Below are 27,951 nucleotides of genomic sequence, written 5' to 3'. Positions count from 1 at the left end.
TCTATATGTAGTATGGGACGCGGGTGGCGCTGTGGGTAAAAGCCTCAGCGCCTAGGGCTTGCCGATCGAAAGGTCGGCGGTTCGAATCCCCGCGGCGGGGTGCGCTCCCGTTGCTTGGTCCCAGCGCCTGCCAACCTAGCAGTTCGAAAGCACCCCCGGGGGCAAGTAGATAAATAGGGACCACTTACTGGCGGGAAGGTAAACAGCGTTCCGTGTGCTGCGCTGGCTTGCCAGATGCAGCATTGTCACGCTGGCCCCGTGACCCGGAAGTGTCTTCGGACAGCGCTGCTCCCGGCCTCTTAAGTGAGATGAGCGCATAACCCTAGAGTCTGTCAAGACTGGCCCGTACGGGCAGGGGTACCTTTACCTTTACCTTTTATATGTAGTATATTTAGGGGAAATAGTGCCTTGTCAATTAATTAACATTTATTAGATTTCATAGATGCTTTGAAACAAACGCGAGCCCTTTTCTTCTTTTTTACCTCTTGTTTTTTCATGTCTTTCCCCTTTCTTCTTTTCTCAACTTTCTTGCACTTCTCCATATTGGTTCATACAGCAGTGTATCAAACTCTGACTTTTGTTTTCTGGATTTCTGGGGTTTTTCCTCTTGTTATTCTGTCTCTCACAGCTACAATAAACCTACCGTTAAAATTATGGACTGGTCATTTCTTTGTCAGAGGGCAAACGGGCAAATTTTAGCAGGGGATCAAATACTTTCCCCCCCTCACTGTATCAATGAATGTAATGTCAGAGGAACAATGGCCACAGTTGCTAGGTTGCTAAGGTCATTGTGACACACCCTACACGCCTCATGAACGTGTCAGGTGAGCAAAGGTGATTTGGCAGGAGAGAAGCTTCATGCTTCTGTTGGCCATTTTGTGACCGCTTCTAACATTTCTATACTGAGACAGAGAGAGGGTGTGTGGCTGAGTGTGTGAGGGGGGGAAATGTAAGTTGGATTTCTTAGCTGATTCTGCCTTCTGGTTCCAGCTTTGTCTAGGGCAGTCTTTGGGGAGCTCCTTTCTGTGCACAGCATAGCTAGCGATAGCAAATAGTCAATAATCATAACCATGTTTAGCACCACAGTGCCTTCCAGATGTCCTTGGACTCCAACTCCCATCATCCCCAGCCAGCACAACCAGGGATGATGGGAGTTGTAGTCCAACAGTGTATTAGCTCCCCCCTGCCCTGATCTAAACCTTCAAGCACTTCCTTCACAAGATAGCCTATTTGCCTATGATAGCAAGCACATGTGGCCCCGGTTCAGTCCAGGCGTGTTGAGTAGGAGGATACTGCCAGCCTCTCTTCTCCCACTCTGTTTTAGGCTGTCAAAGCTTAATGAATGTTAGAAGGATGCTGGAAAGAAGTTATATGACTTTAGCAGAAATGTTAAAAAGAATTAAGTATGAATAGTTTGACAACGGGTGCAAAACTTAAGGTTAAATTGTGTTACGATAAATTATGGAACTAAATTTGAGAAAGAGGGAAAGGACTTGCTGGAACAATTATTTGAACTAGAATACAAAAAAGGAGGTGTGAGGAAGTCAAGGAAATAAGCAAATGAAAGATAAGGATATGAAAATACGGGGTCTTTTTTTTGTTTTGTTTTGTTTTCTATTTTCCCTTCTATTTTTTTAAAGGTTTGTGTTTTTTAAATGTTTCTGTTTTTTCTTTTTTAATGTTTTGATGTACTGTTGATGTTTTGTTTTATTGTATTTTCTTTTGTTTTTGAGGTTTTGTAACTGTTCATTGCTTGTATTTCTTTTTTTTTTTGTCTTTTTTGTAATTCTTAAACTCTAATAAATATCTTTTTTTAAAAAAAAAAGGCTGTCAAAGCTGCAGAAGCTGTTTTCAAAGAGCAACTCGAAACAAGATCTGGGTAAAGGAGGAAGCGACAGCCAGGATGCTGCAGCTTCATCGAATGCCAAGCCCCAGGACCGGAGGTTTGAACATTTCTATAGCCATAAGGAAAGCAGGGCGGGCGAAGTTGCGTTCTCTTCCCTTCCCAAGCTGAGATGGTTCCATCTGTCCAGGAGAAAGAACTCTATCACGCTGAGGAATTGGGATAAACTAAGCACGTTCTGGAGCTGCTGTGGAACCCAAAAGGTCTGGTCCCAAGAATGTAAGGTTCTGGAACCTAAGCAAGAGTCAAGGAGCTTGTCCACGGTTTTAGGTGAGGAGATGCCCTGGGTTCTTGAGAGGGATTCTGCATGGGAGGAGAGGGTTGGAGGAGAAATGGAATTACCTAGGAGGAGCCAGTGTGGTGTAGTGGTTAAGAGCGATAGACTCGTAATCTGGTGAGCCGGGTTCGTGCCTCCGCGCCTCCACATGCAGCTGCTGGGTGACCTTGGGCTAGTCACCCTTCTCTGAAGTCTCTCAGCCCCACTCACCTCACAGAGTGTTTGTTGTGGGGGAGGAAGGGAAAGGAGAATTTTAGCTGCTTTGAGACTCCTTCGGGTAGTGATAAAGCGGGATATCAAATCCAAACTCCTCTTCTTCTACCTAATTCACACTTTATGAAACAATATGTGAACTGGAACACAACCATCTTTTGAAATTAACACTTCTCTGAATTTTGCAGTAAAGTGTACAAAAATGCATGTACTAGGATAAAGTGTGTATACAAGTGTATATATTAGTAGAGATAAGATACAAATCTATTGTGTTACAGTAACTTGCTTTAAAAAGATGTGTCTACTGTCATACCTTGGTTGCCGCCTTGGAACTTGTACGTTTCAGCTCCCGAACAACTGAAAACTGGAAGTGAGTGTTCAGGTTTTCAAACGATTTTCAGAAACTGTACATCTGGTGTGGCTTCTGCAGCTTCTGATTGGCTGCAGGATGCTCTTGCAGCCAATCGGAAGCCGCTTCTTGGTTTTCAAACAGTTTTGGAAGTCTAACGAACTCCTGGAACGCATTCTGTTCGAGAACCAAGGTAAGACTGTATTAGGAGAAATTTGCACTATAATGTTAACGAATTTCCCTGAGGACTTTGCAAACTGGGTGTGAAAATTTGGGGAACTGGTTTTAGGATTAGAAAAATGAGAAACAGAGAGAAATTGAAATGGATTCACCCATCCCTAGGGTGGGTGAGGTGGAGGATTTTATGAAGATGCCAGAGGCATAGGGTGTTGTCAGGAATGTGCAAATTATTCAACAAGAAGAAGCTAGGTCTCTTTCAAGAAGGTAAAGGTAATGGGACCCCTGACCATTAGGTCCAGTCGTGGCCAACTCTGGGGTTGCGGTGCTCATCTCGCTTTATTGGCCGAGGGAGCCGGCGTACAGCTTCTGGGTCATGTGGCCATCATGACTAACCCGCTTCTGGTGAACCAGAGCAGCGCACGGAAACGCCGTTTACCTTCCCGCGGGAGCAGTACCTATTTATCTACTTGCACTTTGATGTGCTTTCAAACTGCTAGGTGGGCAGGAGCTGGGACCGAGCAACGGGAGCTCACCCCGTTGCGGGGATTCGAACCGCCAACCTTCTGATCGGCAAGCCCTAGGCTCTGTGGTTTAACCCACAGCGCCACCTGCGTCCCATTTCAAGAAGGTAGGGGATACTAATAAGAAGGTAGGAGATGCTAATATGCCTTCCTGTTCTCTGTTTACCCTTCTCAACTCCTAGATTCAACATCAACAAGCCTCAACCACTTCTCCACCTCCTCTGTCTTTTCATCTACTTCCAACGGGTCAGATGTGAATGACAGCATTGAACTCGATGGTGATGCCGTCAACATCATCCTCAAGCGCATGGAGGAGGAAGACAAGGTACAAAACCCCTCAGCACATGGTGCTTCCTGCACATGGTACTTCTATAGTACTACTAATGCGCTTTCTCGGGAAGTGTGATTCTACAGATGTCTGAAGCCTATTTCTGTGTTGACGCAGTGAGTTCTTCACAAATAGCAGCTGCTTGGGAGAATTAAGTTGGATGCTAGTAGCAGCTCCTACTGTAATATCCTTGCCAGGCTGTTGTCAAGTCTGGTAGAACTGGCCCAGAAACAAGCATGTTTTGGCCAAATGAACACGAACACATCATCAGGAATGTAGAGTCTTGGGACTGGGTAGTGGAGCATGTGCACAAGGTTCCTGGGAAAGAAAATGGAGCCAAGATGTGAGGACTTAACCAGGAAAGGAGTACTTGCTAAAAGGAAATAGTATACAAGATTACCGTATTTTTCGCTCTATAGGACGCACCCGACCATAGGACGCACCTTGTTTTAGAGGGGGAGAACAAGAAAAAAAATTCTCCCCCTCTCTGCACAGCACCCCTTCAGCGAAGCAGCAGGAGAAAGGAGCCCCTTTCATTTCTCCTCCCACTTCGCTGAAGGGGCACTGCACAGCTCTCCCTCTCTGCTGAAGCCAGGAGAGTCTTGCTCTCCCGGCTTCAGCAAAAGGAACACGAAGCCTTCGGAGCGCAGCGCAAGTTCCCTCTGTGCTCCAAAGGCTTCAGGGGCTATCCCTGAAGCCTGGAGCGTGAGAGGGGTCGGTGCGCACCGACCCCTCTCGCTCTCCAGGCTTCAGCGAAAGCAACGGGAAGCCTCTGGAGCGCGGCGGGAGCGCTTCCACTGCACTTCTGAGGCTTCGCGTTGCTATCGCTGAAGCCAAGGAGCCTGCATTCACTCCATAAGACAGACACACATTTCCCCTTAATTTTTGGAGGGGAAAATGTGCATCTTATAGAGTGAAAAATACGGTACATTCACCTTACTGAAGGTTCTCCCAGAAGGGAGAGAGTGCCACACCCAGAGAGGATGAGAATAGGGGGTTTGGGTGAGAAGTGACCAGAAAGATGGGGCAGGAGGGAGGATGAGTGAAAGAGAGAGCTTTTACCTAGCCCTGAGTTTGCTGAGATGCACAGAGGGAGGAAGGGTGAGCAGGCTCCACAGGGGCAGGCTTGGACCCATGCAGGAAGGTAAAGAATCTCTGGCAGCAGTGGGGCATCCACCATGCAGGAGAAAATAAATCTAGCCACAGTAGGAGTTCCACTGGGCAGAAACATAGGAAGATACAGGGCCGGCCCACCCGTCAGGCAAGATGAGGCGACTGCCTCAGGTGGCAGGATCCACAGGGGCTGCAGATCTGGCCTCCCATGGAATGCACAGTGACACAGACTTATTTTCTTTCTCATGGAGGGTTGTGTAGCTATAACCATAAAAAAAGGAATGAACTGTTTTCGCTACAAAGTGGGAACGCAAGATCCCAGTTACCCTCTTCTGAGCTCATCACTTTTCTAGTTCTGTAGCACGTCTGAGCAGTTGTGAAATAGGTGGGTTAATTCTGCAGTTCAGTTCTCATTCTGAGCCAACCAGGAAGGATGTCTAGGACACATCTAGGATGTCTAGGACACATCAAGAAAGGCTCGATAATGCCCTCTCCTAATAGCCCCGGTTCTCTCTCAACTTACAGAGCAAACAGGACGAGAATGGGGACATTAGTTTCCTCAGCGCCATCTCCGCTTTATGCATCGCTACACAGCATAAACGACGGAACAAACTCAAACTTCTGTACACCAAAGACGAATTAACAGAGGCTGTCGTGGTAAGTGAGGTGCAGAAATCCAGTAAGGAGGTGGCAGCTAGCCAGTAGATGATAGGCACGAGGTCTGGCTTTGGGGTTAAAGGTAGAGGTAAAGGGACCCCTGACCATTAGGTCCAGTCGTGGCTGACTCTGGGGTTGCGGCGCTCATCACGCTTTACTGGCCAAGGGAGCCGGCATACAGCTTCCGGGTCATGTGGCCAGCATGACTAAGCCGCTTCTGGTGAACCAGAGCAGCGCACAGAAACACCGTTTACCTTCCCGCCAGAGCGGTACCTATTTATCTACTTGCACTGATGTGCTTTCGAACTGCTAGGTTGGCAGGAGCAGGGACCGAGCAACGGGAGCTCACCCCGTCGCGGGGATTTGAACCGCGACCTTCTGATCGGCAAGTCCTAGGCTCTGTGGTTTAACTCAAAGCACCACCCATGTTAGTTCTGTGGAAATAAACCTGGCAAGTGCAGAAGGACTATGAAACCATTTGGGAAATGGTCACTAAATCCACTTGAAAACACCCTACGAGGATGCAGTTGTAATTCCTTCCCCAAGGTGTTCCGCAGAGGACCCCCTGGCTAAGCTTGCTTGGGACTCCCTTGTCTCTGTATTTCTCTGTATTTGTATTTGTATTTGTCTCTGTGTCTGAAACCCATGTTTCAGCAACAAGTACTTCTGGGGTAATAGGTGGCTGGGGGAAATTGAGTTGGCTGCTAGGGAAACCTCTGCTTTGTACCACTCTTGGCTCTATTCCTGACAGAGGACAGATAGTTACCGTATTTTTTGCACCATAGGACGCACCGGACAATAGGACGCACTTTGTTTTAGAGGGGGGAGAACAAGAAAAAAAACTCCCCCTCTCTGCCCAGCACCCCTTCAGTGAAGCGGCAGGAGGCGCTGCACAGAGAGGGGGAGAACTTTCCCCCCTCTTGTTTTCCCGCTCTAAAACAAGGTTCGTTTAAGGTGCGTTCAGGCGACTACCTTGGAAGCCTGGAGAGCGAAGGGGTCGGCGGGCACTGACCCCTCTCGCTCTCCAGGCTTCAGGTTCCTTTCGACCTGCTCTTTGGGGCGGGGGAAGCCCACCACCAGCCCCAAAGAGCAGGTCAGGGAGCAGCGGAAAGGAGCAGCGGAGAGGCTCCTGCCATAGCCGCGCGTCACCTCTCCAGCCAGGAGAGGGTCGCGGGGCTATGGCGTCTTCGCTCCATAGGACGCACACACATTTCCCCTTCATTTTTGAAGGGGAAAAAGTGTGTCCTATAGAGCGAAAAATACGGTAATCGGCATGGCAGAGCTGGCCCAGTCTTTGTTTGGACAGTGAAGCATTCCCCTCAAGTTCTGAAGGTGGGAAAACAAAGCTAGGACTTCCCCAAAAAAGTTTCTATTCAAAGAACAAGACAAAGCGCAGCCATGTTTCTGAAAACCATCCCAGAAAAGAGTGGTGGAAAATGAGCCAATTAAAAACAATAAACTAAAATAAAAAACCGACCAAATTACAGTCCAAATTATTAATTATGAATTTTTTTTCCGGGCTGCCCATAGTCTGGACCTCTGAAGTGTATCTCCAATATCTCCGTTCCTGCTGCCTCTTGTTGTTTTCATATTTTCCACATTCCAATCTTAACACTTTAAAGTTCTCCATCCCTGGCTATGTGATTCTCAATCATGTCAGAAATCATATATCCTTTCATCCATTGTGTACAGCTTTATTTGTGTATATATATTTTTTTCAACTGCCTATTTACCAGCGCAGCTTTTCCTGACTTCATTCCAATCTTCCAATCCGGGCTGTTGTCCAAGGCTATCGTCTGAAGTTTAATGACTCAGCAACTCCCAAGTTGTTAAATCATTCTATTCCGGTCTGTTGTCGAAGCCTTTCGTTTGAAATTTAATGGCATAGTAACTTCCACCTTGTTGTTACTGTAAATTGTTGAGCATACTGTTTGCAATACAGTGGTACCTTGGGTTAAGTACTTAATTCGTTCCAGAGGTCCGTTCTTAATCTGAAACTGTTCTTAACCTGAAGCACTACTTTAGCTAATGGGGCCTCCTGCTGCCATTGCGCCGTCGGAGCATGATTTCTGTTCTCATCCTGAAGCAAAGTTCTTAACCTGAAGCACTATTTCTTTGTTAGCGGAGTCTGTAACCTGAAGCGTATGTAACCTGAAGCGTATATAACCCAAGGTACCACTGTATTGCAATGTAAATGAACTGTATTCCACAGATACAAGTCATATGGCGATCTATCAGCCTTCCCAGAGACCACATAATCCCCCCCTTTGGGCCCTAGAAGGGGGGCTGCTAGCCATCCATTCAGCCCTCTCTCTCGCTCATAAAGGATAGATTATGATATGGATATGTTAATTGGCTGTTTTTATTGGAAAATCAATAAAAATGATTTAAAAAGAAAAAAGAAAATGAGTGGTGGGTGGGTGACAAAATGGTGTGTGAGAGAGAGGTCCTTTTGCTTCTAAGTTGCCTTGAGAATAATTTGATAGAAAGATGGGGTATAAGTTATTAAAATGAATTTAAAAAGTGGGGAGGCCTACAGTGACTCTAAGGCTATTCAGCAGCATTCCTGCACTGATGAGGGAGGGAGGGAGATGAAAGATCAGATGGTTGGGAAGGAGAAACAGAGAATTTCTATATCCTTAAGTCTACTAAAATGCACAGAGGAAAGCAGGGAAATGAGGAATTCTTGACGACAGGCTTAGATCCAGGCAGGAGATTTTCCAGGGAAAGGAGGTGGAGATTCTAGGGACCCTCTTTGTAAAGGGAGCATCTGATGTTTTATGGGTTCTTTGGGTAAATGGCCAGAAAGGAATGCAGGTTTTTGCTTGCCTGTTGGGCTAATACGGATCGTGAGACAAGACAGAGGTGCGGGGACAAAATGGGAGCGTGCTGGTAACAGGCTCGTGAATGAGAAAGAGCTTAGACGAAACCATTTGGGATGAAAGTGCCCCACTGAAATCTGTGGAAGGAGGTCATTCACCTGCTCTCTTCTGGCCCTTGGTCTCTTCCAGGTGGTGATGGAGAAACTCCCGGTTCACTCTGTGCCCACATCAGTTCTACCGTGCTGCATGGTGGCTATTTACAACTTGAGGTATGCCTCTTGAAGACCAGGGATTCCTGATCCTACTAAGAAGCAATTAGCGCGTGTGAAGACCGTTGTATTTGTGATGAATGAGGGTAGAAAATAATGTATTTCCAGGAAAGCAGATGCAACACGGTAAACGGCCCGGGACAAGCCCAGACAATCGAATACAATAGGTCAAAAACTTTCGAAACAGAAATGGTTGAAAGAAGAAGTTGAGAGGCCGGTAATCTGAGGCTACAGAAAGGAGCAACTGACTCCCCTTGGAAGTGCCCACACAGATCTTAGAAGGCATTTGTTTTCTCCACACCTTGGGAAATATACCGTATTTTTCATTCCATAAGACGCACTCCCCCCCAAAAAGGTAAGGGGAAATGTGAGTGCGACTTATGGAGCGAATGGCGCTGTGCAGAGAGGGAGAGCTGTGCAACGCCCGTTCAGTGAAGCGGGAGGAGGAACAGAAGGAGACCCTGCGAAGGAGAGGCGCTGCGCAGAGAGGGAGAACTGTGCAGTACCCCTTCAGCGATGCACCTGTCCTGTGAAGCTGGAGGAGGAACAGAAGGGACTCCTTCTGTTCCTTCTCCAGCTTCGCTTGAAGGGGCGCTGCGCAGTTCTCCCTCTCTGCGCAGCGCCTCTCCTGCGAAGGAGAGGTGCTGCGCAGAGAAAGAGAACTGCGCAGCGCCCCTTCAGCGACGTGCCTGTCCTGGCTTCTGCCTTAGCCACAGGCAGCCTCTTCGGGCAATGGGAGCCTTCATCCCGCTGCCCTGAAGAGGCTTGGCGCGGTTATCCTAGAAGCCAGAACAGCCACACGGTATCCCAGAAGCCAGATCCCTCTTGCTGTTCTGGCTTCTGGGATTCAGAATAAATTTTTCTTGTTTTCCTCCTCCCAAACCTAGGTGCGCCTTATGGTCTAGTGCGTCTTATGGAGCGAAAAATACGGTAGTCTCCAAGCCCAAGGAGGGGAGCCTGTTCTCCTCCCATCCTCAGTGCTCATCCTGGCATTTGGGATCTGAAGTCCTCTGCTTCTCAAGTTCCCGGAGGAGCCTCCCTGCGGGAGATTAGGAAATTCTGGCAGTGCATAATCTAATACTTTTTCCTCCCCCCACCAGTAAAATCAGGCCTCCACTTGATCCAGAACTGGAGTCGTGTGTCTTGCGGTTGGCTATGCATGGGGTTTTCACGATGGACATTGGGACTGGGGATGCCACCAAACAGGTAGGGAGTGATGGGCCACCAACTTGGATGGCTTTGAAAGAGGATTGGATAAATTCTGTACAGATGGTACATCACGCCAGTTAAGTTAGCAAAAATGTTTAAAGGTAGTAACAAATGTTGGAAATGCAAAGAAAAAGAAGGATCATTCTATCATATGTGGTGGGAATGTAAAAAGGTGAAATGTTTCTGGGAGATGATATATAACAAATTGAAAAAAATGTTGAAATATACATTCATAAAGAAACCAGAAGCATTTCTTTTAGGTATGGTTGGAAATTATATAAATAGAAAGGATTGTAAGCTTTTCTTATATGCGGTAACAGCAGCAAGAATATTATTAGCCCAAAAATGAAAGCAAGAAGAATTACCAACGTTGGAAGAATGGAGGATGAAGTTAATGGACTATGCAGAATTGGACAAGCTAACAGGAAGGATCCGAAACCGGCGGAACCAGAGGTTCACCGAAGACTGGAATAAATTTACGGAGTATTTGAAAAGTATTTGTGATGATCAGATGACGTTTGTAGGTTTCCAAAAAGTTCTGTGAGGAGTAATTTAAGAAATATTGTAAAAATGGAAAGGGAGAAATGATCTGTTAAGAAAGGTAAAGGCAATATTAAGTTAAGAACTGCAGATGAATTGATTACGACGGAGGATTATCAGAGGTGCTGACGGAAGTCAGACTAGAATGTGTGTGTAATAATTTGTGTGGTATGTTTTTAAAAACTTTTGTATGCTAAAAACCAATAAAAATATTTAAAAAAGAAAAGAGGATTGGATAAATTCACGGAGGAGAGGGCTGTGAAACAGCTGCAAGCCGTGACGGCTGAGCTCTGCCTTCCCAGTTGGAGGCCGCCATTCTTCCAAATACCAACTGCTGGAAAGGGGAAGAGTGCTCTGCTCTTGTGCTCATGTTCTGCTCCCTGGTTTCCCAAAGGCATCTGGTTGGTCACTGTGAGCACAAGGATACTGGCCTAGATGGGCCATTGGCCTGATCCAGCAGGTTCCTTTTTATGCTCTTATGTAGGTAAATTCCTGTTGAACCCACAAACCATGGGGTTGCCAGCATGGCATTCCCTGGCACCCACAGGGTCATCTCCTCGGCCCCTTATTGAAATTAGACTTGAAAGAAGCTGTCAGGGGTTCAGAAGCAGAGACGCAGAGAAGGGTGGAAACAGAGAGCGAGGGGGAGGAAGCCGAAGGGAGAATGAGTGATGATGACGACCCGAGATCTCCAAGCCTAAGCAGTGAGTCAGAGGACTCCCAAAAGGGAGCCCCAGTGAGCAGAGCAAGGGGGGGATCCGGGGGGACACCCCAGGAGGAAGGGAACAGAGGAGATTCAGAGAGCAGCAGCTGGAAGTCGGGACCCACGCTCATAACTGAGGGCGGCAGCAGCTGGAAGTCGGGACCCACGCTCAAGACTGAGAGCAGCAGGGAGGAAGGTAGCCAGGCATCGGGTTCCGGAGGCTGTCAGCAGGAGGGAGGGCACGAGTCAGGGGTGGTCACGCCCTCCTCAGAGAGCGAGGCAACGGTTAAGAGGAAAGTAGAGAGTTGGGCGCGCGCGCCAAGTTCAAATGCAGCGGAAGCTGGAGCAGTAAGCAGCCCGGAGAGTGAGCCAGGTCCTAAAGCCCGCCGCAAGGAGGCAGAAGGATCAGGGGGGTCAGCGTCAGAGGAGAGTAGAAGGGAGGAGGCCCAGGGGGGCAGAAGGACCCAGAGACGTAGGGAGAGGCGAAGGAGGTGGAGCAAGGCTAGGGTATTAAGCTGGTGTGCAAGAGGCGGGGACTCAGACGGGTCTTCGCCGACCTAGAGCAGAAGGTGTAGAGCTGCACGCTGCAGTTCGGAAATGAAACCTGTAACTCAATAAAGACTCTTTTAAAGTGGACGCTGTGTGGCGTGGTCCTATGTGAGCTGGGACCTGGTAGCAGCTCTGACAGTAAGACCCGTCTCATCAAAGCTTCAGAAACCTGAAACCTCGCAGCGGGAGCAGAAGCCGCTAGGGGAGGAAGAGGGGTGTCTGTAAGCGAGCTCACAAAGGTTAGCAAGATGACGGAAGAACAGAGGATCTCCGCGCTGCAAGAGGCAGTGACCCAGTTGTCCTCAGAGGTATTGGCTTCCAAGAAACGAGAGGAGGAGGAATCACAACTGCAGTTGGGAACGTTGCAAGCGGTCCCCCACAAATACGCGAGCTTTTTGGAGGTCTTCTGCGAGAAGGAGGCGGACAAGCTACCCCCTCACCGGCCATATGACTGCAAGATTGACCTCCTACCGGGGGCGACGCTGCCGAAGGGGCGGCTATACTCCATGTCTGAAGATGAAATGCAGGAACTCAAACAGTTCATCGAGCATAATCTGGAGCGTGGCTTCATCAGAGAGTCCAAGGCAGTGGGGGGCAGTCCCGTTTTCTTCGTGAAAAAGAAAGACACGCCCCAAAAAAGACTAGTTGTGGACTACCGCCTCTTGAACCAGATGACCAAACCGTCTGATTACCCCATGCCCAGGATTGACGACCTCCTCGCGACGGTGCGCAAGGGACGCGTGTTCACCAAGTTGGACCTGCGAGGGGCGTACAATCTCATCCGCATGCGGGAGGGCGATGAGTGGAAGACGGCCATGTTCACACCGCTGGGCACCTACGAATACAGAGTTATGCCCTTTGGATTACAAAATGGCTCTCACTGTTTTCAAGCTTTTATGCATCACGTGTTGGAGGGACTCCTCTACAAGACATGCGTCTGCTTCCTGGATGACATCCTGATTTTCTCTGACTCGCAGCAAGCTCACGACCGAGACGTGAGGGAGGTGCTCAGCAGGTTGCAACAACATAGACTGTACGCCAAGCTGGAGAAGTGCCAGTTCGACACGACGGAGGTGGATTTCCTGGGATACAAGTTGTCGGACAAGGGGATAGCCATGGACAGCACCAAGGTTCGTGCGGTATTGGATTGGAAAAGCCCGCGCAACCGGAAGGAGGTCCAGCGGTTTGTCGGCTTCGCCAACTTCTATCGCAAGTTTATCAAGGGGTTCGCGATGCAGACGGCAGCAATTACGGACACGCTCAGCTCCAAAAAAAAGAAATTCATCTGGACGGAGCAGGCGGAACAGTCCTTTCAAGCGCTCAAGCATCTCTTCGCATCGGAGAAGCAACTGCTGCATATCGACCCCAGTAAACCGTTGAGGGTAGAGACAGACGCGTCAGACAGAGCCGTGGGAGCTGTCCTGCTGCAGCGAGACCCGCAGGGGGTGTGGCGGCCGGGAGCGTTCTACTCCAGAAAGCTCAGCAAGTCGGAGCAGAACTACACCATCTGGGACAGGGAGTTGCTGGCCATTCATGCAGCTTTCAAGGCGTGGAGGCACTTCCTAATCGGCGCCAAGCACACGGTGCAGGTCTGCACGGACCACAAGAATCTGGAGCACTGGCGCACGGCTCAGTTCCTGAACCAGAGGCAGATACGTTGGGCGGAGTTCTTTGCTGACTTCAATTTCCGAATAGAGTACGTCCCAGGCGACACCAACATCATGGCGGATGCACTGTCCCGAAAACCGCAATACCTAGAAGAGGTGACGCCAGCGGCGGCCATGCACATCTTCGCACCGACGGCGTGGGCGTGTGCCTCAGCTACAGTAGACCTGGATGCGGTGCGACGTGCATTGCGGGACGACTCATTCGCGCAAGACAAGATGGCGGAACTGCTCAGAGGCACGGCTACCACGGACGAGTTCCAGGTGCGGGACGGCTTGCTCCTACGCAAAGGGGCTGTCTATGTACCAGGAGACGACCTTCGCGCCAAGGTACTGCGACAGTTGCACGACGCACCCACGGCCGGTCACTTTGGCACAGAGAAAACGATGGAATTAGTCGCGAGAGACTTCTGGTGGCCCAGGCTGAGAGGAGAGGTCGCGGACTACGTCGCGAGGTGCGACACCTGCCAGAGGGCCAAGCCGGTACACAGACCACCGGCGGGACTGTTAGAACCGCTGCAAACACCGTTTGAACCGTGGGAGAGGGTGGTCCTGGACTTTGTGACGGATTTACCCAACTCGAGAGGCAAGACAGCTGTGCTAGTGGTGGTGGACTTGTTCACCAAGATGGCACATTTCATTCCGTGTGCGAAGGTGGCCACGGCGGAACAAACCGCCAAACTGTTCATAGATCACGTGTTCAAAGTGCATGGCCTGCCACGGTCTATCCTGTCCGACCGCGGACGCCAGTTCATCTCGTCTTTCTGGCAGAAGCTGATGGGTTTTCTAAATGTCAAGGTCAATCTGGCATCAGCAAGACACCCGCAGACCAACGGGCAAGCAGAGAGGGTCAATGCCATCATGCAGCAGTACCTGAGATGCTATGCCAATCAACAGCCTGCGACGTGGGTGGATTACCTGCCGCTAGCCGAGTTCGCTTACAACAACACGAAGCACGTGTCCACAGGAGTGACGCCGTTCTTTGCCAACAATGGGAGGAATCCCAGAACCTTCCCGGGACTGGAGAGAGTGGGGGAAGGAGAACCACAGACGGCGGACGCGTTCGCGTCAGAGCTGCAGGCGGTCCACGATCAACTCAGACGGCAGCTGGAGCTAGCTAAGCACGCCTACAAGGTGCAAGCTGACAAGCACAGGCGGGTTGGCGAAGTGATCCAAGTGGGAGACTGGGTCTGGTTGGCAGCCCACGCAGTGCCGACCAGGTCGCTTGCCAAGAAGAAGTTGGGGCACAAGCAGATCGGTCCGTACCAAGTCGAAGCGCAGATCAACCCGGTAGCCTTCCGACTGGCGCTGCCGGAGGGTTCCAGAATGCATCCGGTGTTCCACAGGTCGGTGCTCACTCCCTACAAGGCACCTCACAGGTTCCAGGAGCCAGGGACGGCGCCAAGTCCGCTCCGGGAACGGACGGAGACGCGGGAGGTGAAGCACCAGGACCACATCAACGAGGTCACGGAGATTTTGGACTCCAGATGGGGGGAAGAGGGAGTCGAATACCTCTTAGCCAGAGAGGGCACCCGGGCCAGCGCCAATAGCTGGGTACCAGACTACGCTTTGGAGGAACCCCTGCTCAAGGACGAGTTTCATGCCCTCTTCCCACACAAACCCATGCCAGCGAGCTTCTTCGACGACTGGTTGTTCACACCCACACTTTCTTCCAGCACGTTCCATGGATTCGACTCAGAAGGGGAACCCGCACGGAGCACCCGTTCCCCAGAAGGTTCACCGGCAGGTTCGGCATCAGGCAACTCGTATTGGTGGGACGATCGACCAGAGGAGCGATGGCGCAGGAAGTGGCTGGAGATGCCAGGTCGAGCGACCGACGCAGAGACTGACATGGACGTGTTCGGGGAGGACCTCGGGTTCGAGCACGGCGGTACAGAGATGGAAGAGCAACAAGTCAACGTCGACGACCGCGAGGGGGAAGACTCGGAGGTCTTCAGTTGGCGGCCACCCACGGGGAGCGACCTGTATCCAGCATTCCCTCCCATGATGATGGAGCGCCCAGCACCCACACCTGACAGCGGGGAGGGGGGAAGGGGGGGCTTCGAGGGGGGGATGGATGTCAGGGGTTCAGAAGCAGAGACGCAGAGAAGGGTGGAAACAGAGAGCGAGGGGGAGGAAGCCGAAGGGAGAATGAGTGATGATGACGACCCGAGATCTCCAAGCCTAAGCAGTGAGTCAGAGGACTCCCAAAAGGGAGCCCCAGTGAGCAGAGCAAGGGGGGGATCCGGGGGGACACCCCAGGAGGAAGGGAACAGAGGAGATTCAGAGAGCAGCAGCTGGAAGTCGGGACCCACGCTCATAACTGAGGGCGGCAGCAGCTGGAAGTCGGGACCCACGCTCAAGACTGAGAGCAGCAGGGAGGAAGGTAGCCAGGCATCGGGTTCCGGAGGCTGTCAGCAGGAGGGAGGGCACGAGTCAGGGGTGGTCACGCCCTCCTCAGAGAGCGAGGCAACGGTTAAGAGGAAAGTAGAGAGTTGGGCGCGCGCGCCAAGTTCAAATGCAGCGGAAGCTGGAGCAGTAAGCAGCCCGGAGAGTGAGCCAGGTCCTAAAGCCCGCCGCAAGGAGGCAGAAGGATCAGGGGGGTCAGCGTCAGAGGAGAGTAGAAGGGAGGAGGCCCAGGGGGGCAGAAGGACCCAGAGACGTAGGGAGAGGCGAAGGAGGTGGAGCAAGGCTAGGGTATTAAGCTGGTGTGCAAGAGGCGGGGACTCAGACGGGTCTTCGCCGACCTAGAGCAGAAGGTGTAGAGCTGCACGCTGCAGTTCGGAAATGAAACCTGTAACTCAATAAAGACTCTTTTAAAGTGGACGCTGTGTGGCGTGGTCCTATGTGAGCTGGGACCTGGTAGCAGCTCTGACAGAAGCATTCTATTGTACCCAATAGAATAGGCTGCAGTGTGTGTTGTTCCCACAGTTGTTACTCAATAATAATAATAATAATAATAATAATAATAATAATAATAAATTTATTATTTATACCCCGTTCCACAGGGCAGGTGCCACTACTAAGAAGGCCCTCTGTCTGGTTCCCTGCAACCTCACTTCTCGCAGTGAGGGAACTGCCAGAAGGCCCTCAACGATGGATCTCAGTGTCCGGGCTGAACAATATAATCTGTGGAACCACTTCTAGTGAGAGGTTCTCCCTTTGATGGCCGGACCTCAACGGCTCTGGGATGAAGCCTATTTGCAGGCATGCTTTGTTGGGGAGAAAATCCAGCTCTCACGCAGGGATTTCCCTTTTCTTCCAGGCGCTGTATAGAACAACTTCAGCGACGCTCGAAATCCTGCTCAGGTCATTATTAGCAGAGGATCCAACCACTAAGCATCTGCTGAGGATCTTAAAAGTAAGTGCGTCTAAGAGAAATTGCGGCAAAGGAAGGCCTGGCCTGGAAACGATGCCTTATGAGGAACGGCTAAGGGAGCTGGGCATGTTTAGCCTGGAGAAGAGGAGGTTAAGGGGTGATATGATAGCCATGTTCAAATATATAAAAGGATGTCACATAGAGGAGGGAGAAAGGTTGTTTTCTGCTGCTCCAGAGAAGCGGATACGGAGCAATGGATCCAAACTACAAGAAAGAAGATTCCACCTAAACATTAGGAAGAACTTCCTGACAGTAAGAGCTGTTTGACAGTGGAATTTGCTGCCAAGGAGTGTGGTGGAGTCTCCTACGTTGGAGGTCTTTAAGCAGAGGCTTGACAACCATATGTCAGGAGTGCTCTGATGGTGTTTCCTGCTTGGCAGGGGGTTGGACTCGATGGCCCTTGTGGTCTCTTCCAACTCTATGATTCTATGATTCTATGGAGATATCGCAACCTAAGCAACAGTTGGTCTGCAAAATCACCCACCATGCATTCCTCCGTTGGCAGAGTTTGGGCATAATACAGTGGTGCCTCGCAAGACGAAATTAATCCGTTCTGCGAGTCTCTTCGTCTAGCGGTTTTTTCATCTTGTGAAGCAACCCTATTAGCGGCTTAGCGGCTATTAAAGGCTTAGCGGCTTAGCGGCTAAAAGGCTATTAGCGGCTTAGAAAAAGGGGGGGAGCAAAAAAAATCGCAAGACTCACAAGACGTTTTCGTCTTGCGAAGCAAGCCCATAGGGAAATTTGTCTTGCGAAGCGCATCAAAAAACGGAAAACCCTTTCGTCTAGCGGGTTTTCCATCTTGCGAGGCGTTCGTCTTGCGGGGCACCACTGTATTGTGATTTCCAGGCCCATGAATAACTGACTGAACCAAGACAGGTTTCAAAACAAAGATTCAGGGGAGAAACAACCAAGTAGACTAATATCTCCCAGTCCAGTCTATTAGGAGGTATTATTTTCTCCCTTGGGCACTCAGGGCCACTTATGCACTCACAGAATCAAACAGTGGTAAAGCTTTAGGGTGCAGGCGGGAGGTTATACCCTAGCAGAGCTGGCCCTGCCATTAGACAGAGTGAAGTAGCTGCCTCAGGCAGCTGGCTTTGGCCTTCACAGAATGGCAATGAATAGTCAGTCATTTAATTTATTTTTTATTCTATTCTATTTATTTATTATTATTTTATTTTCACAAAGTAATAACCATACATAAATGAGAATAAAAATGTGCACCCCACCACGGAGACCATTCCATTGTAACTATCCAACCTCCCAAAATTTCAACACCCCTTTCCGTTTTAACAGTACTAATTCTACAAACACCCTCTATATCTCCTCAAAATCAATGCTCTTGGCCTATCCCCCATCTTACCTTAATAACCTTAATGGCACATTAAATTAACAATTAAGATTATTCTATTTTTATTGCCGGGGGGGGGGGGGACTCGTTCTTTTCTACCTTGACTGAGGAGCGGGACAGCACTTTCTGCTGCTCCACCTCGGGCAACCAAATAGCTGCTCTCCTACAATATTTATTTTAAAAAATGCTTGAACATAGAAAATGAGCGGGTTTAGGAGGATTCTGCCAAGCCTTATCCCTGGCATATGTGGCCACATGCTATGTTATGTACTGAGTTGAATAGGATCCAAAATGCAGCAGTCTGATTGGTCCTAGAACAATAGGATTCAGAATGCAGCAGTCTGATTGGTCCTCAGGAGCCACCCAATCCAGCTCCAGGTGGAAGTGAATCCGCAACCTGATTGGCCTACAGGTGAATCCCGGAATTAGCCAATCACGTGCAGCCCATTGTGTAAATAATGTATATAAAGCAGACATCCTGGGGGAACTTCCATTCCTCCTCACCACTATGAGCTGAATAAAGAGCATGAAAGCCACTCTGCATTCCGAGTATATTTCCTGCTAATATGGTACATCCAAGCTAAAATGCCACATTATTCATCAGGCACAAAGCATTGCAAGTCCACCACAAGTCATTCAGAGATAAGACAGTAGATCCTGATCTACTTTCTGCCCATTCCTGAACTAAGGCATATCTATGAAGAGGAACAATTCATCCTAGGAGAACTCATGTGTCAGATGCACAACCTTCCATCTTGAGACATTTTGGTTGGTCCTAAAAAACAAAACAAAAAAACCCACTGCTTGTGGATTTTGGATTCTGGATCACTGCTTCCTCTGTTTTGAACAAAAGGGTTGCGTGAGACGTTGTACCAGTGCAATATTCCTGAGGTGTTGCTTCCTCCTGCAGCACATCCATTTTTGGATACACTCGAAATACAAAGTGGAGAGAATCAGAGCTATCAAAAGCAGTGCTGCGCTCCTGCGTTTTGCTGTCCTTATGCCAGATTTTGATGTAAGTGTGACCTCATATGCTGCCCCCTTTTGCTCTAGGGAGCAAATGTGAGAGCTGGTCTTTGTCGCTACAACCGATTTTTAGATTTATCCCGCCCTCCAGAGCCAATTCATATTGAGAGCTGAATGTCATTTTCAGTATCTTAGTCTTAAAGGAATAGGAGAGGGGAAAGCCAATAATTGAAGGGGTGGCGGCAGCTAGGAATGGCTTTGTTTGCATGACACTAGTATGCTCTTCTTGGGTCCCTTTGAGTGATAGCCCATATCTCGCAGGGATGCAGGTAGCGCTGGGTCTAAACCACTGAGCCTCTTGAGCTTGTTGATCAGAAGGTCGGCGGTTCGAATCCCCACAATGGGGTGAGTTCCCATTGCTCTGTCCCAGCTCCTGCCAACCTAGCAGTTCAAAAGCATGCTAGTGCAAGTAGATAAATAGGTACTGCTGCAGCGGGAAGGTAAACGGCGTTTCTGTGCGCTCTGGTTTCTGTCACAGCGTCCTGTTGTGCCAGAAGTGGTTTAGTCCTGCTGGCCACGACCCGGAAAGCTGTCTGTGGACAAACGCTGGCTCCCTCGGCATGAAAGTGGAGATGGGTGCCACACCCCATAATCGAATTCGACTGGACTTAACTGTCTCAGGGGTCCTTTACCTTTTTACCTCTCTGCTCCCATCCACACCATTGGGTTCTTCTTGGCATTCCTAGTTGATAGGTGCATTGGGGTTCCTCTTTTGGCTTGAACTGTGTGGACTTGCTGTTCTGGCAAAATACACGGAGGCCCTGCGTCCATCTTCTCAGAGTCTCATCCAAAGGATATAGAGGAGGCTATGTTCTCTGGAAGTATCTGTCTAACCTAGTCCATTGCTGTCAACCGTCCCTTATTTGGCGGGAAAGTCCCTTATCCCAGCACCATGTCCCGCTGCTGTCCCTTATTGATGATGTCCCTTAAATTTCCCGGGTTTCAAAGGAAGCAGCTCCTCCCTCCCTCCCTGCCGGCCAGGGAGGAGGGAGGCGCCAACTGTGTTGTTTGGCTGCGTTACTCACCCAATAAGGAGTCTAAGAACGACTGGGGGGGTGGAGCTTGCATGCCTTGTGCCGATCAAATCGGCCGCGTTGCCTGGGGACTCGCCTTTGCTCAGCGCTTCCCAGCGGAGAGGTGACAGTGGTTTTCCTTGTTGCCGGGTTGCTGCCCTGTGGGAACCACTGCTTGAGGCTTCGTTTGGCTGCTGGCTGGGCTTTCTGCCTTTGGCTCGGAGGGGCTCAGAGGTTGAACATACCTGTGCTCTGAAAATCCCTTATTTTGGCTGCTGATCCCTTATTTTCAAGGCTGCTGATCCCTTATTTTTGAGGCTGCTGGTCCCTTATTTTCGAGGCTGCTGGTCCCTTATTTTCAAATCTGTAAGTTGACAGCTATGACCTAGTCTGCCCATTTTGGAGATGCAAAGTATTATTTTAAGAGTTTCTGAGAAGGGCTTAGATTTTGAGGCTAGGCGTACCCATTAAAGATAGAGATGATCTGACAGAGAAGTGGGAGACAAAGATCTCTCTGGTTTTCCTTCTTGCTAGGCTACCTGCAAACTCCCAGAACTGGGGCACCATGTGGCAGAGCTGGCAATTTGTATTGGGGACCCTCAAGCAGCAGTCAGCCGACAAGCCAAGGAGAGTATCTTCCGTCTCTACGAGCTGCTCCTGCACCAGAAAGGCAAGTAAGCTGGAAAAGTTGCAACAACAGTTCCATGCTGAAATATGATGGAATACATAAATATGATGGAATACATTAAACACCTTAGTTTTACGCGAGGTTCTAATATGATTAGAACCTCTGGTCTCAGTTCATAGTGTGTTTTCCCATTAGTATCAGTTGAGTCTCATGTTGCCTCTCTGGTATTGGTGCATTTCCCGCAAAGCTGACTCAGCGGGGAAGAAAGAAGCTGTTGTCTTGTTCAGTTGTATTTCACAATGTTATACTCTCCCCCCTTTGCCAGTAAGAGAGCCCACCCTTTGAGCAAAGATGGTGGGAGATCAGCTTGCAAGAGCATTTGACATTCCTCCATATAAGCCAGAATTTGACCTTCATTTCTTGAGTCTTGCCTCAGGGGCTGATACCAAAATGAGACGCGAGGTTGCTAGAGAAATTCCCTAGGAGGGAACTCTCGAGGTGGGTCTTGCAAACATCTTCATAAAAAAAGTTACAGAATACCATCCAAAGGAAACAGAAAGGCCTAAATTCGTTTTCATTCGATCATTGAAATATTTATAATCTCGACCAAATGCACCCAAGGTGGTGAACAAATTGTAAGAACAGGTATCCATCAAAGTACGTAGTTGCGCTCTGGCAGAGTCTGCTGCCTGCTCTACAGGACTTCCTCGCCTTCTCCTCTGTGTGCTCCCTAAATCGGTTTCTGGGGGCTTCCCTATTGCTCCAGAGGAGATTGGGGAGGGCACAAGGGGTGTACAGGAAAAAGAGAGAGAGGAGGAAGTCCTGTTGCGCAACAAGACATCCTTGTTCTACTTTGTTGACTACTGCTCATAAAAATACAATAAAAAATAGAATTCTAAGGAACCAGCTGGATGTTAACATATAATCCCACCAGTCTAAAAAACGTTTCCAAAGCCATCAGAATAAATTATGTCTGAAAAGCCCTAAACTCAGAAATGGGAAGCCTGTGGCTCTTCCAGATATTGTTAAGGGTCCTGTCCCCAGGAACTCCAGCCAGCATGCCCAGTGGTCAGTCGCAACATGTAGCTTAACAATACTTGAAGAAGACGAAATTAATGGACTATGCAGAATTTGACAAAATGACAGGAAGGATTCGAAACCTTCCTCGGGACCAGAGATTTACAGAAGATTGGAAGAAGTATATGAATTACCGTATTTTTCGCTCTATAACACGCACCCGACCATAACACGCACGTAGTTTTTAGAGGAGGAAAATCTGTAGTCATGCCACCCGTAGGCATTCCCTCCATAACACGCACAGACATTTCCCCTTACTTTTTAGGAGGAAAAAAGTGAGTGTTATGGTGCAAAAAATACGGTATTTGAAGAGCAACTGTAATCAACAAATTATGCTAGTAGGACTACAAGAAGTTTTGTAAGGAGAAATATACAAAGTGTTACAAAGTAGAAAAAGAGAGAGATATTAGTTATGAGTTTGAAATGTAATAGGGAAGATAAGAAATGCATACTGAGAGATTACCGTAGATTGGAAAATTTTCAGACAGGATTGATGGAAGTCAAAAAATTGAATAAGATGTAAAAGTATGTTTAATTACTGTTGAAAACGATATGTTAAAAAATAATAATAAATTATATTTTAAAAAAATAAATACTTGAAGGACCACAGGTTCTCCATCCCTGCCCCAAACCTTTAAGTATGGAACGACAAAGCTTTTAACTCCTGGTGTCTTACTGTCAGGGATACGCATGAATAATGCTGCAGAACTCTGGTGCAGGAGGTACCAAGAAGAGAAGAAGATGCTCTCTTACATAAACATGATGAAAGTTGGAGAGGTAAAGGTGTCCCTTCGATGCTAGAAGCCCCTTTCAATACGAAACCACTCAAGGGTTCGATAGATTTCTTGCTCCACCTAAGAAATGTGGGTTGCTTTCTTTTACCCTTCTCTGCCTCCAGGAAACACCAGGATCAACTTAAGGGGTTGTTGGCAGAAGTGTGTGAAGAGACACATTGGGAGATATGATTGCAATGCAGTCTTTGACAGTATCATGGGCAGAAGGGACAACATCGTGTCTCAAGGATGTCAAAGTTGTGATAATAGAAAGAAGGGAAGAAGAAGCAGGGATCGTTTAATGAACATGCAGCAATCCAAAGACTGCTTCATTTTGGTTTCTTTGCTTTTAGGTGTTTGGGACATTCTTCAATGAACAACAAAGAAGATCATTTCTAAGAACAGCTTTGTTAGCTATTTATAGTCCGGACCGGAGGGTCAGTGAAGCAGGGATCCTCCTTGTTTATTCTATCCTTGGGAATGCAGAAGAACTAATGGATGTGGAGGTGAGTTACTAAATTAAGCTTTCTGTGAAAAAGTATATTATAAAGGACAAATCTTCCTTCAGGATGGAAAAAAAAGACTTCTGACTGTTTTGGGATTCCCCTCACCCCTCAATCTCTCCAGGAAAAACAAGTAAAGAAAAAAATATGGCATCAGCTCCACAAATTTCGAGTTTGCAATGAGTTGCCTGTGGCAGTACAAAGCCTCTCTGCAAGCAAAGGTAATGTCTATTTCTAGTTACAGGGAACACTACCAAAGATATGGAATAATTACAAGCTGTAATTATCTAGTTATAAAAGACCACTATCCATAGCTTCAACCAGTCTCTTAAGACACAAGTTGCCTAAATTTATTGTTGAATTGTGTGTGATCTGGATAGAGGAGGAATTAGATTCAGTGTGCAATTAAAGGCGAATCTATCCAATTCACACTTTTCAAAACAAGATGCAGACTGAAAAACAGTTGAAATTCCGTTTCTCCAAATTTTGCAGTGCCATTTTCTAGCCTCGCAATGTGTACAAAAAGATATGCACTCAGGTAAAGTGTGCATGCCTGCTAACATCAACCCATAACCGATGCGTCCACATTTTAGCATCAATCCGCGGTGGCCAACTGGTTAGAGGTTTGGACTAGAACCAAGGAGAGCCGGGTTCAAATCTCCAGTCAAGTCTGTGGGTGACCTTGGGCCAATCATTCTCTCTCCACCTAATTTACCGTTTGTGATCTCCTTGAAGGGGTGGGATGATGTTGATCTATACGGACCCCTCCCAAACATTTTCCTAAGTCAAATGAAGCTGGTATAATTCAATCTGCCTTCTCTTCGTTTCCACTCAGGTGACGTGCTGATGGAGGATCTTGATGATTACGTACAGTTGTAAAACAACCGCCCACATCTCTCCATTTTCTGTCCCCCCCTCCCCTCTTCCTTCCTCCCTCCCTCCCTTTCTTCCTTATGTTTTCTCCAGGTGGCTATGTGGGGCCAGAGCTTTTGGGTTTCACAGGATCTCCAGAGCTCGCTTAAAAGAAAAAAAAACATTTCCCCTATTTCCCACGGAGATGGATTTTCTTCCCTCTGGACAGATGGAACAGCTTCCTTTTGGGAAGAGGTGAGAGCACGACTTTTCTCTTTCATCTTTTGGCTTGCGAGTGTTTCAGCCCTTCTGTGGGAGGTGTCCAAACCTCCAGTCTATAGGATGGGTATTCTGTGGGTTAAACCACAGAGCCTAGGACTTACCGTTCAGAAGGTCGGCGGTTCGAATCCCTGCGATGGGGTGAGCTCCCGTTGCTCGGTCCCTGCTCCTGCCAACCTAGCAGTTCAAAAGCATGTCAAAGTGCAAGTAGATAAACAGGTACTGCTCTGGCGGGAAGGTAAACAACGTTTCCGTGCGCTGCTCTGGTTCGCCAGAAGCGGCTTAGTCATGCTGGCCACACGACCCGGAAGCTGTTTGCCGGCTCCCTCGGCCAGTAAAGCGAGATGAGCTCTGCAACACCAGAGTCGGTCACGACTGGACCTAATGGTCAGGGGTCCCTTTACCTTTACCATTTTGGATGCTGCTGCTGCTTCTTCCTCCTCCTGGGTCACGTTCAGAGTTGCTTTCTGGAAAAAGCCTGATGTACATAGGGGCAAGAACAAAAAGCATCCCTTGCTTGCTAAATCCAGGTGGCCCCACCATCCCTCTGGAGAGAAGAGGGGCAGATATCCACTGCTTATGCTCAGTTGGGGCCCAGAGAAGGCTGACCTATTAGGGCAAGAACTGTCCAACTAATTTCAATCTTAGCCAGCAGCCACCTGCCTGTCTTCTTGTGTACATTTAATCCAATGATAGTACTTCCTTGTCAAGCTTATCCTTCCTTTGTGTTGCCACTGTAGGACTTCGTGTAGTGGAGGATGGGGACAAAACTAGAATCAGCTGGCTCTGCCTTTCGTTGGGCTCTGGCGCCACCTACTGTCGGGCTCCTTGCCTTCCGCCCCATCAGCTCCAATGTTTCTTCCTGGCAGCATTTTTCATCACCACGCTGGCTGGGTAAATGTAATCCCACTATCCCTCTGGGAAAGGGGGACACATTTTACTGCTTCTGTCCAGACCACCAATAAGGTGGCTCTCAGGAAATGGCTGGAGGAGACTGGGACACACAGCGCTGAGAAGAGTAAACCAGGACACTGTGTGGGTTTTCTCCTGCCCCTTATTTTCATTGCTTGCCTTGCTGATTAATGCTATCATCCCCACCATTCCTGTGCGAGAAGGGAAGGAAAGGGGACAGACAACATTTGCTGTTTTTCGGCTTGACTGCTGCAAGGAATGAGTAGAAGGAGAAAGCAACAGATTTGTTTCCCCCGGAAAAATAAAGACGGCAAGAAGACACATTTGAAAAGTAACAGGAGATATGGAAACAGATTAACACTAGCAAATACGAGGAACTTAATTTCTCGGGAATTTCAGAGTTTTGAAAATTATATTTTAAAGCAAGATACAGTCACAACGATTAATGAGGCAGAAAACAGATTGAGTAACAGACTGGCAATATTGGAGAATCAATTTATAGTCCAAGAATAAATATGGATAGTTTTTTTTAAAAAGGAAAATGTAACTGAAAAAGCAGTAGAAGACAGAAAACATAAATATGGCTTTCACAATTTTGGAAGAAGGATGAGATTTATTATACAATCATACAGAGGTATTTGGGGGGGGGGAAATAAGGAACATTTTAATTTCAGAGGTTTGAATGAGAAAGCTGAAGATGTAAAAGCATATTTGAATGAGTTTTCTGCAGGATAGTAGTCTCCAAGTAGAAATGGTAATTGATGTGGTCTTCAGAATTATTTCCAAAATCTCTGAATCACACTTGATAGTTGTCAAGGTGAACTGATTGTAAATGAAGTTCCTTTTGCAGTGGAACTGCAGTTTTTAAATAAACTCAGTTTGAATGAATATATATATATATATATATATATATGCAGGTTTTGGTGTCTTCGGGTGTCTTCCCGTGTAAGAGTCGGGGTGTCTGTGCGACGTTTCGACGAGGTCTCACTCGTCATCTTCAGGCTGGTGCTTTCGGCTTCTTGTTACTGGAACAGAGCAGAGTCTGGTGTTTGAGTTCCTATAAATACTGTTGAGGGGTGTGGTGTATAGCCTCCAACGTTCTGGGCAGAGAGGGAGTTCCTAGATTAGTGTGCCTTTTCTTCTTTTGTTCCTTAATTACTTGAGGGATATCTTGGGTGATTTCATGAGTGATATTCTGAATACCACTGGGTGGGTCATTAAGTGTAGATTAGTTGCTAAAGCTTTTGTGTCTTGACCTCTTGAGCTTGTGAAGAGTTTTTCTGAGAAGATGGCTGTGCTGCATTTAGTTGTGCTCTGGCTTGGCTTCGTGTATAGGGGCGAGCTGTGGTTTTGTGCCTTGTGCCCGCCAGATCTGTGTAGGGATTGCAGGGGGGTGCAGCATCCGGAGGTGCCACTATAGTTTGGCTACTGGATGGAGTCTGTAATATGTCTGTGGAGAGGGTCTGGGTTTGGGTCTGGTGTGGTTGATTGGTGACGGCGTTCTGTGTGCCTCTGGTTCTGGTGTCGGTTTTTGTGGGGAGGGCTAATTTCCAGATGTCTGGCAGGCGGGACGTGTCGTCACGCTTGTTCATGTTGTGAGGGTGTTTCTCTATCTCGATGGCTTCCATGATTATTCTCTTGTGGTGATGTTCCATGTTAAAGAGCAATTTGGAATCTGCAAAATTAATTTCGTGTCCTGTTTCTTTCATGTGTTGGAAAAGAGAGGAAGTTTTTTCTTCTTTTTTGACGGCATTCTTGTGTTCTGCGATACGTGCGTATCGCAGAACACAAGAATGCCGTCAAAAAAGAAGAAAAAACTTCCTCTCTTTTCCAACACATGAAAGAAACAGGACACGAAATTAATTTTGCAGATTCCAAATTGCTCTTTAACATGGAACATCACCACAAGAGAATAATCATGGAAGCCATCGAGATAGAGAAACACCCTCACAACATGAACAAGCGTGACGACACGTCCCGCCTGCCAGACATCTGGAAATTAGCCCTCCCCACAAAAACCGACACCAGAACCAGAGGCACACAGAACGCCGTCACCAATCAACCACACCAGACCCAAACCCAGACCCTCTCCACAGACATATTACAGACTCCATCCAGTAGCCAAACTATAGTGGCACCTCCGGATGCTGCACCCCCCTGCAATCCCTACACAGATCTGGCGGGCACAAGGCACAAAACCACAGCTCGCCCCTATACACGAAGCCAAGCCAGAGCACAACTAAATGCAGCACAGCCATCTTCTCAGAAAAACTCTTCACAAGCTCAAGAGGTCAAGACACAAAAGCTTTAGCAACTAATCTACACTTAATGACCCACCCAGTGGTATTCAGAATATCACTCATGAAATCACCCAAGATATCCCTCAAGTAATTAAGGAACAAAAGAAGAAAAGGCACACTAATCTAGGAACTCCCTCTCTGCCCAGAACGTTGGAGGCTATACACCACACCCCTCAACAGTATTTATAGGAACTCAAACACCAGACTCTGCTCTGTTCCAGTAACAAGAAGCCGAAAGCACCAGCCTGAAGATGACGAGTGAGACCTCGTCGAAACGTCGCACAGACACCCCGACTCTTACAAGGGAAGACACCCGAAGACACCAAAACCTGCATTCCTGTACCCGTGAAAATCTACGAAAGCATATATATATATATATATATATATATATATATATATATATATATATGGGTTTCATCAACTCTTGTGTTTGATTGTTGCTACTGCATTTACCATTTTTACCTATCTGAATAATGTTTAAGCTTAAAGATTGTTGGGTAAAATAAATAAAACAATTGTTCACGCTGTTCACATTGGAATTCAATGTCACACTATTACAAA

The 27,951-nt window shown here is 48.0% G+C and overlaps 1 protein-coding gene across 7 annotated transcripts; it reads left to right on the top strand.

The window, feature by feature from the left end:
- The first annotated feature begins 797 nt into the window (after window positions 1-797).
- Window positions 798-25,975, top strand: LOC309516380 (maestro heat-like repeat-containing protein family member 7). 7 transcript variants are annotated; one of them, XM_082195210.1, is made up of 15 exons: window positions 1,051-1,324; window positions 1,827-1,943; window positions 2,034-2,173; window positions 3,626-3,768; window positions 5,410-5,541; window positions 8,553-8,632; window positions 9,733-9,838; window positions 16,563-16,658; window positions 18,938-19,042; window positions 20,601-20,736; window positions 22,454-22,548; window positions 22,898-23,050; window positions 23,172-23,268; window positions 24,014-24,154; window positions 24,919-25,975. In XM_082195210.1, exons 1-14 carry the CDS (start codon window positions 1,251-1,253, stop codon window positions 24,067-24,069), a joined length of 1,530 nt encoding a protein of 509 aa, XP_082051336.1. In that variant the 5' UTR covers window positions 1,051-1,250; the 3' UTR covers window positions 24,070-24,154; window positions 24,919-25,975. The 7 variants fall into 7 exon arrangements, with proteins under 7 accessions (XP_082051335.1, XP_082051339.1, XP_082051336.1 ...); XM_082195209.1 differs by lacking the exon at window positions 1,051-1,324 and adding an exon at window positions 798-949 and having other exon boundaries at window positions 1,827-2,173; XM_082195207.1 differs by having other exon boundaries at window positions 1,827-2,173.
- The last annotated feature ends 1,976 nt before the right edge of the window (window positions 25,976-27,951 follow it).

Source organism: Podarcis vaucheri (genome assembly GCF_965113315.1).
Source record: "Podarcis vaucheri genome assembly, chromosome: 1".
Classification (NCBI taxonomy): domain Eukaryota; kingdom Metazoa; phylum Chordata; class Lepidosauria; order Squamata; family Lacertidae; genus Podarcis; species Podarcis vaucheri.
Note: the sequence above shows the minus strand (reverse complement) of the source record. Positions and strands in the feature narration are given on the sequence as shown.

Coding starts and splice junctions, on each gene's coding strand:
- LOC309516380 (XM_082195207.1), top strand. CDS start 1,251: ATGTGGCCCCGGTTCAGTCCAGGCGTGTTGAGTAGGAGGATACTGCCA. Junction 5,542..8,552: donor AATTAACAGAGGCTGTCGTG/GTAAGTGAGGTG, acceptor GGTCTCTTCCAG/GTGGTGATGGAGAAACTCCC. Junction 9,839..16,562: donor CTGGGGATGCCACCAAACAG/GTAGGGAGTGAT, acceptor CTTTTCTTCCAG/GCGCTGTATAGAACAACTTC.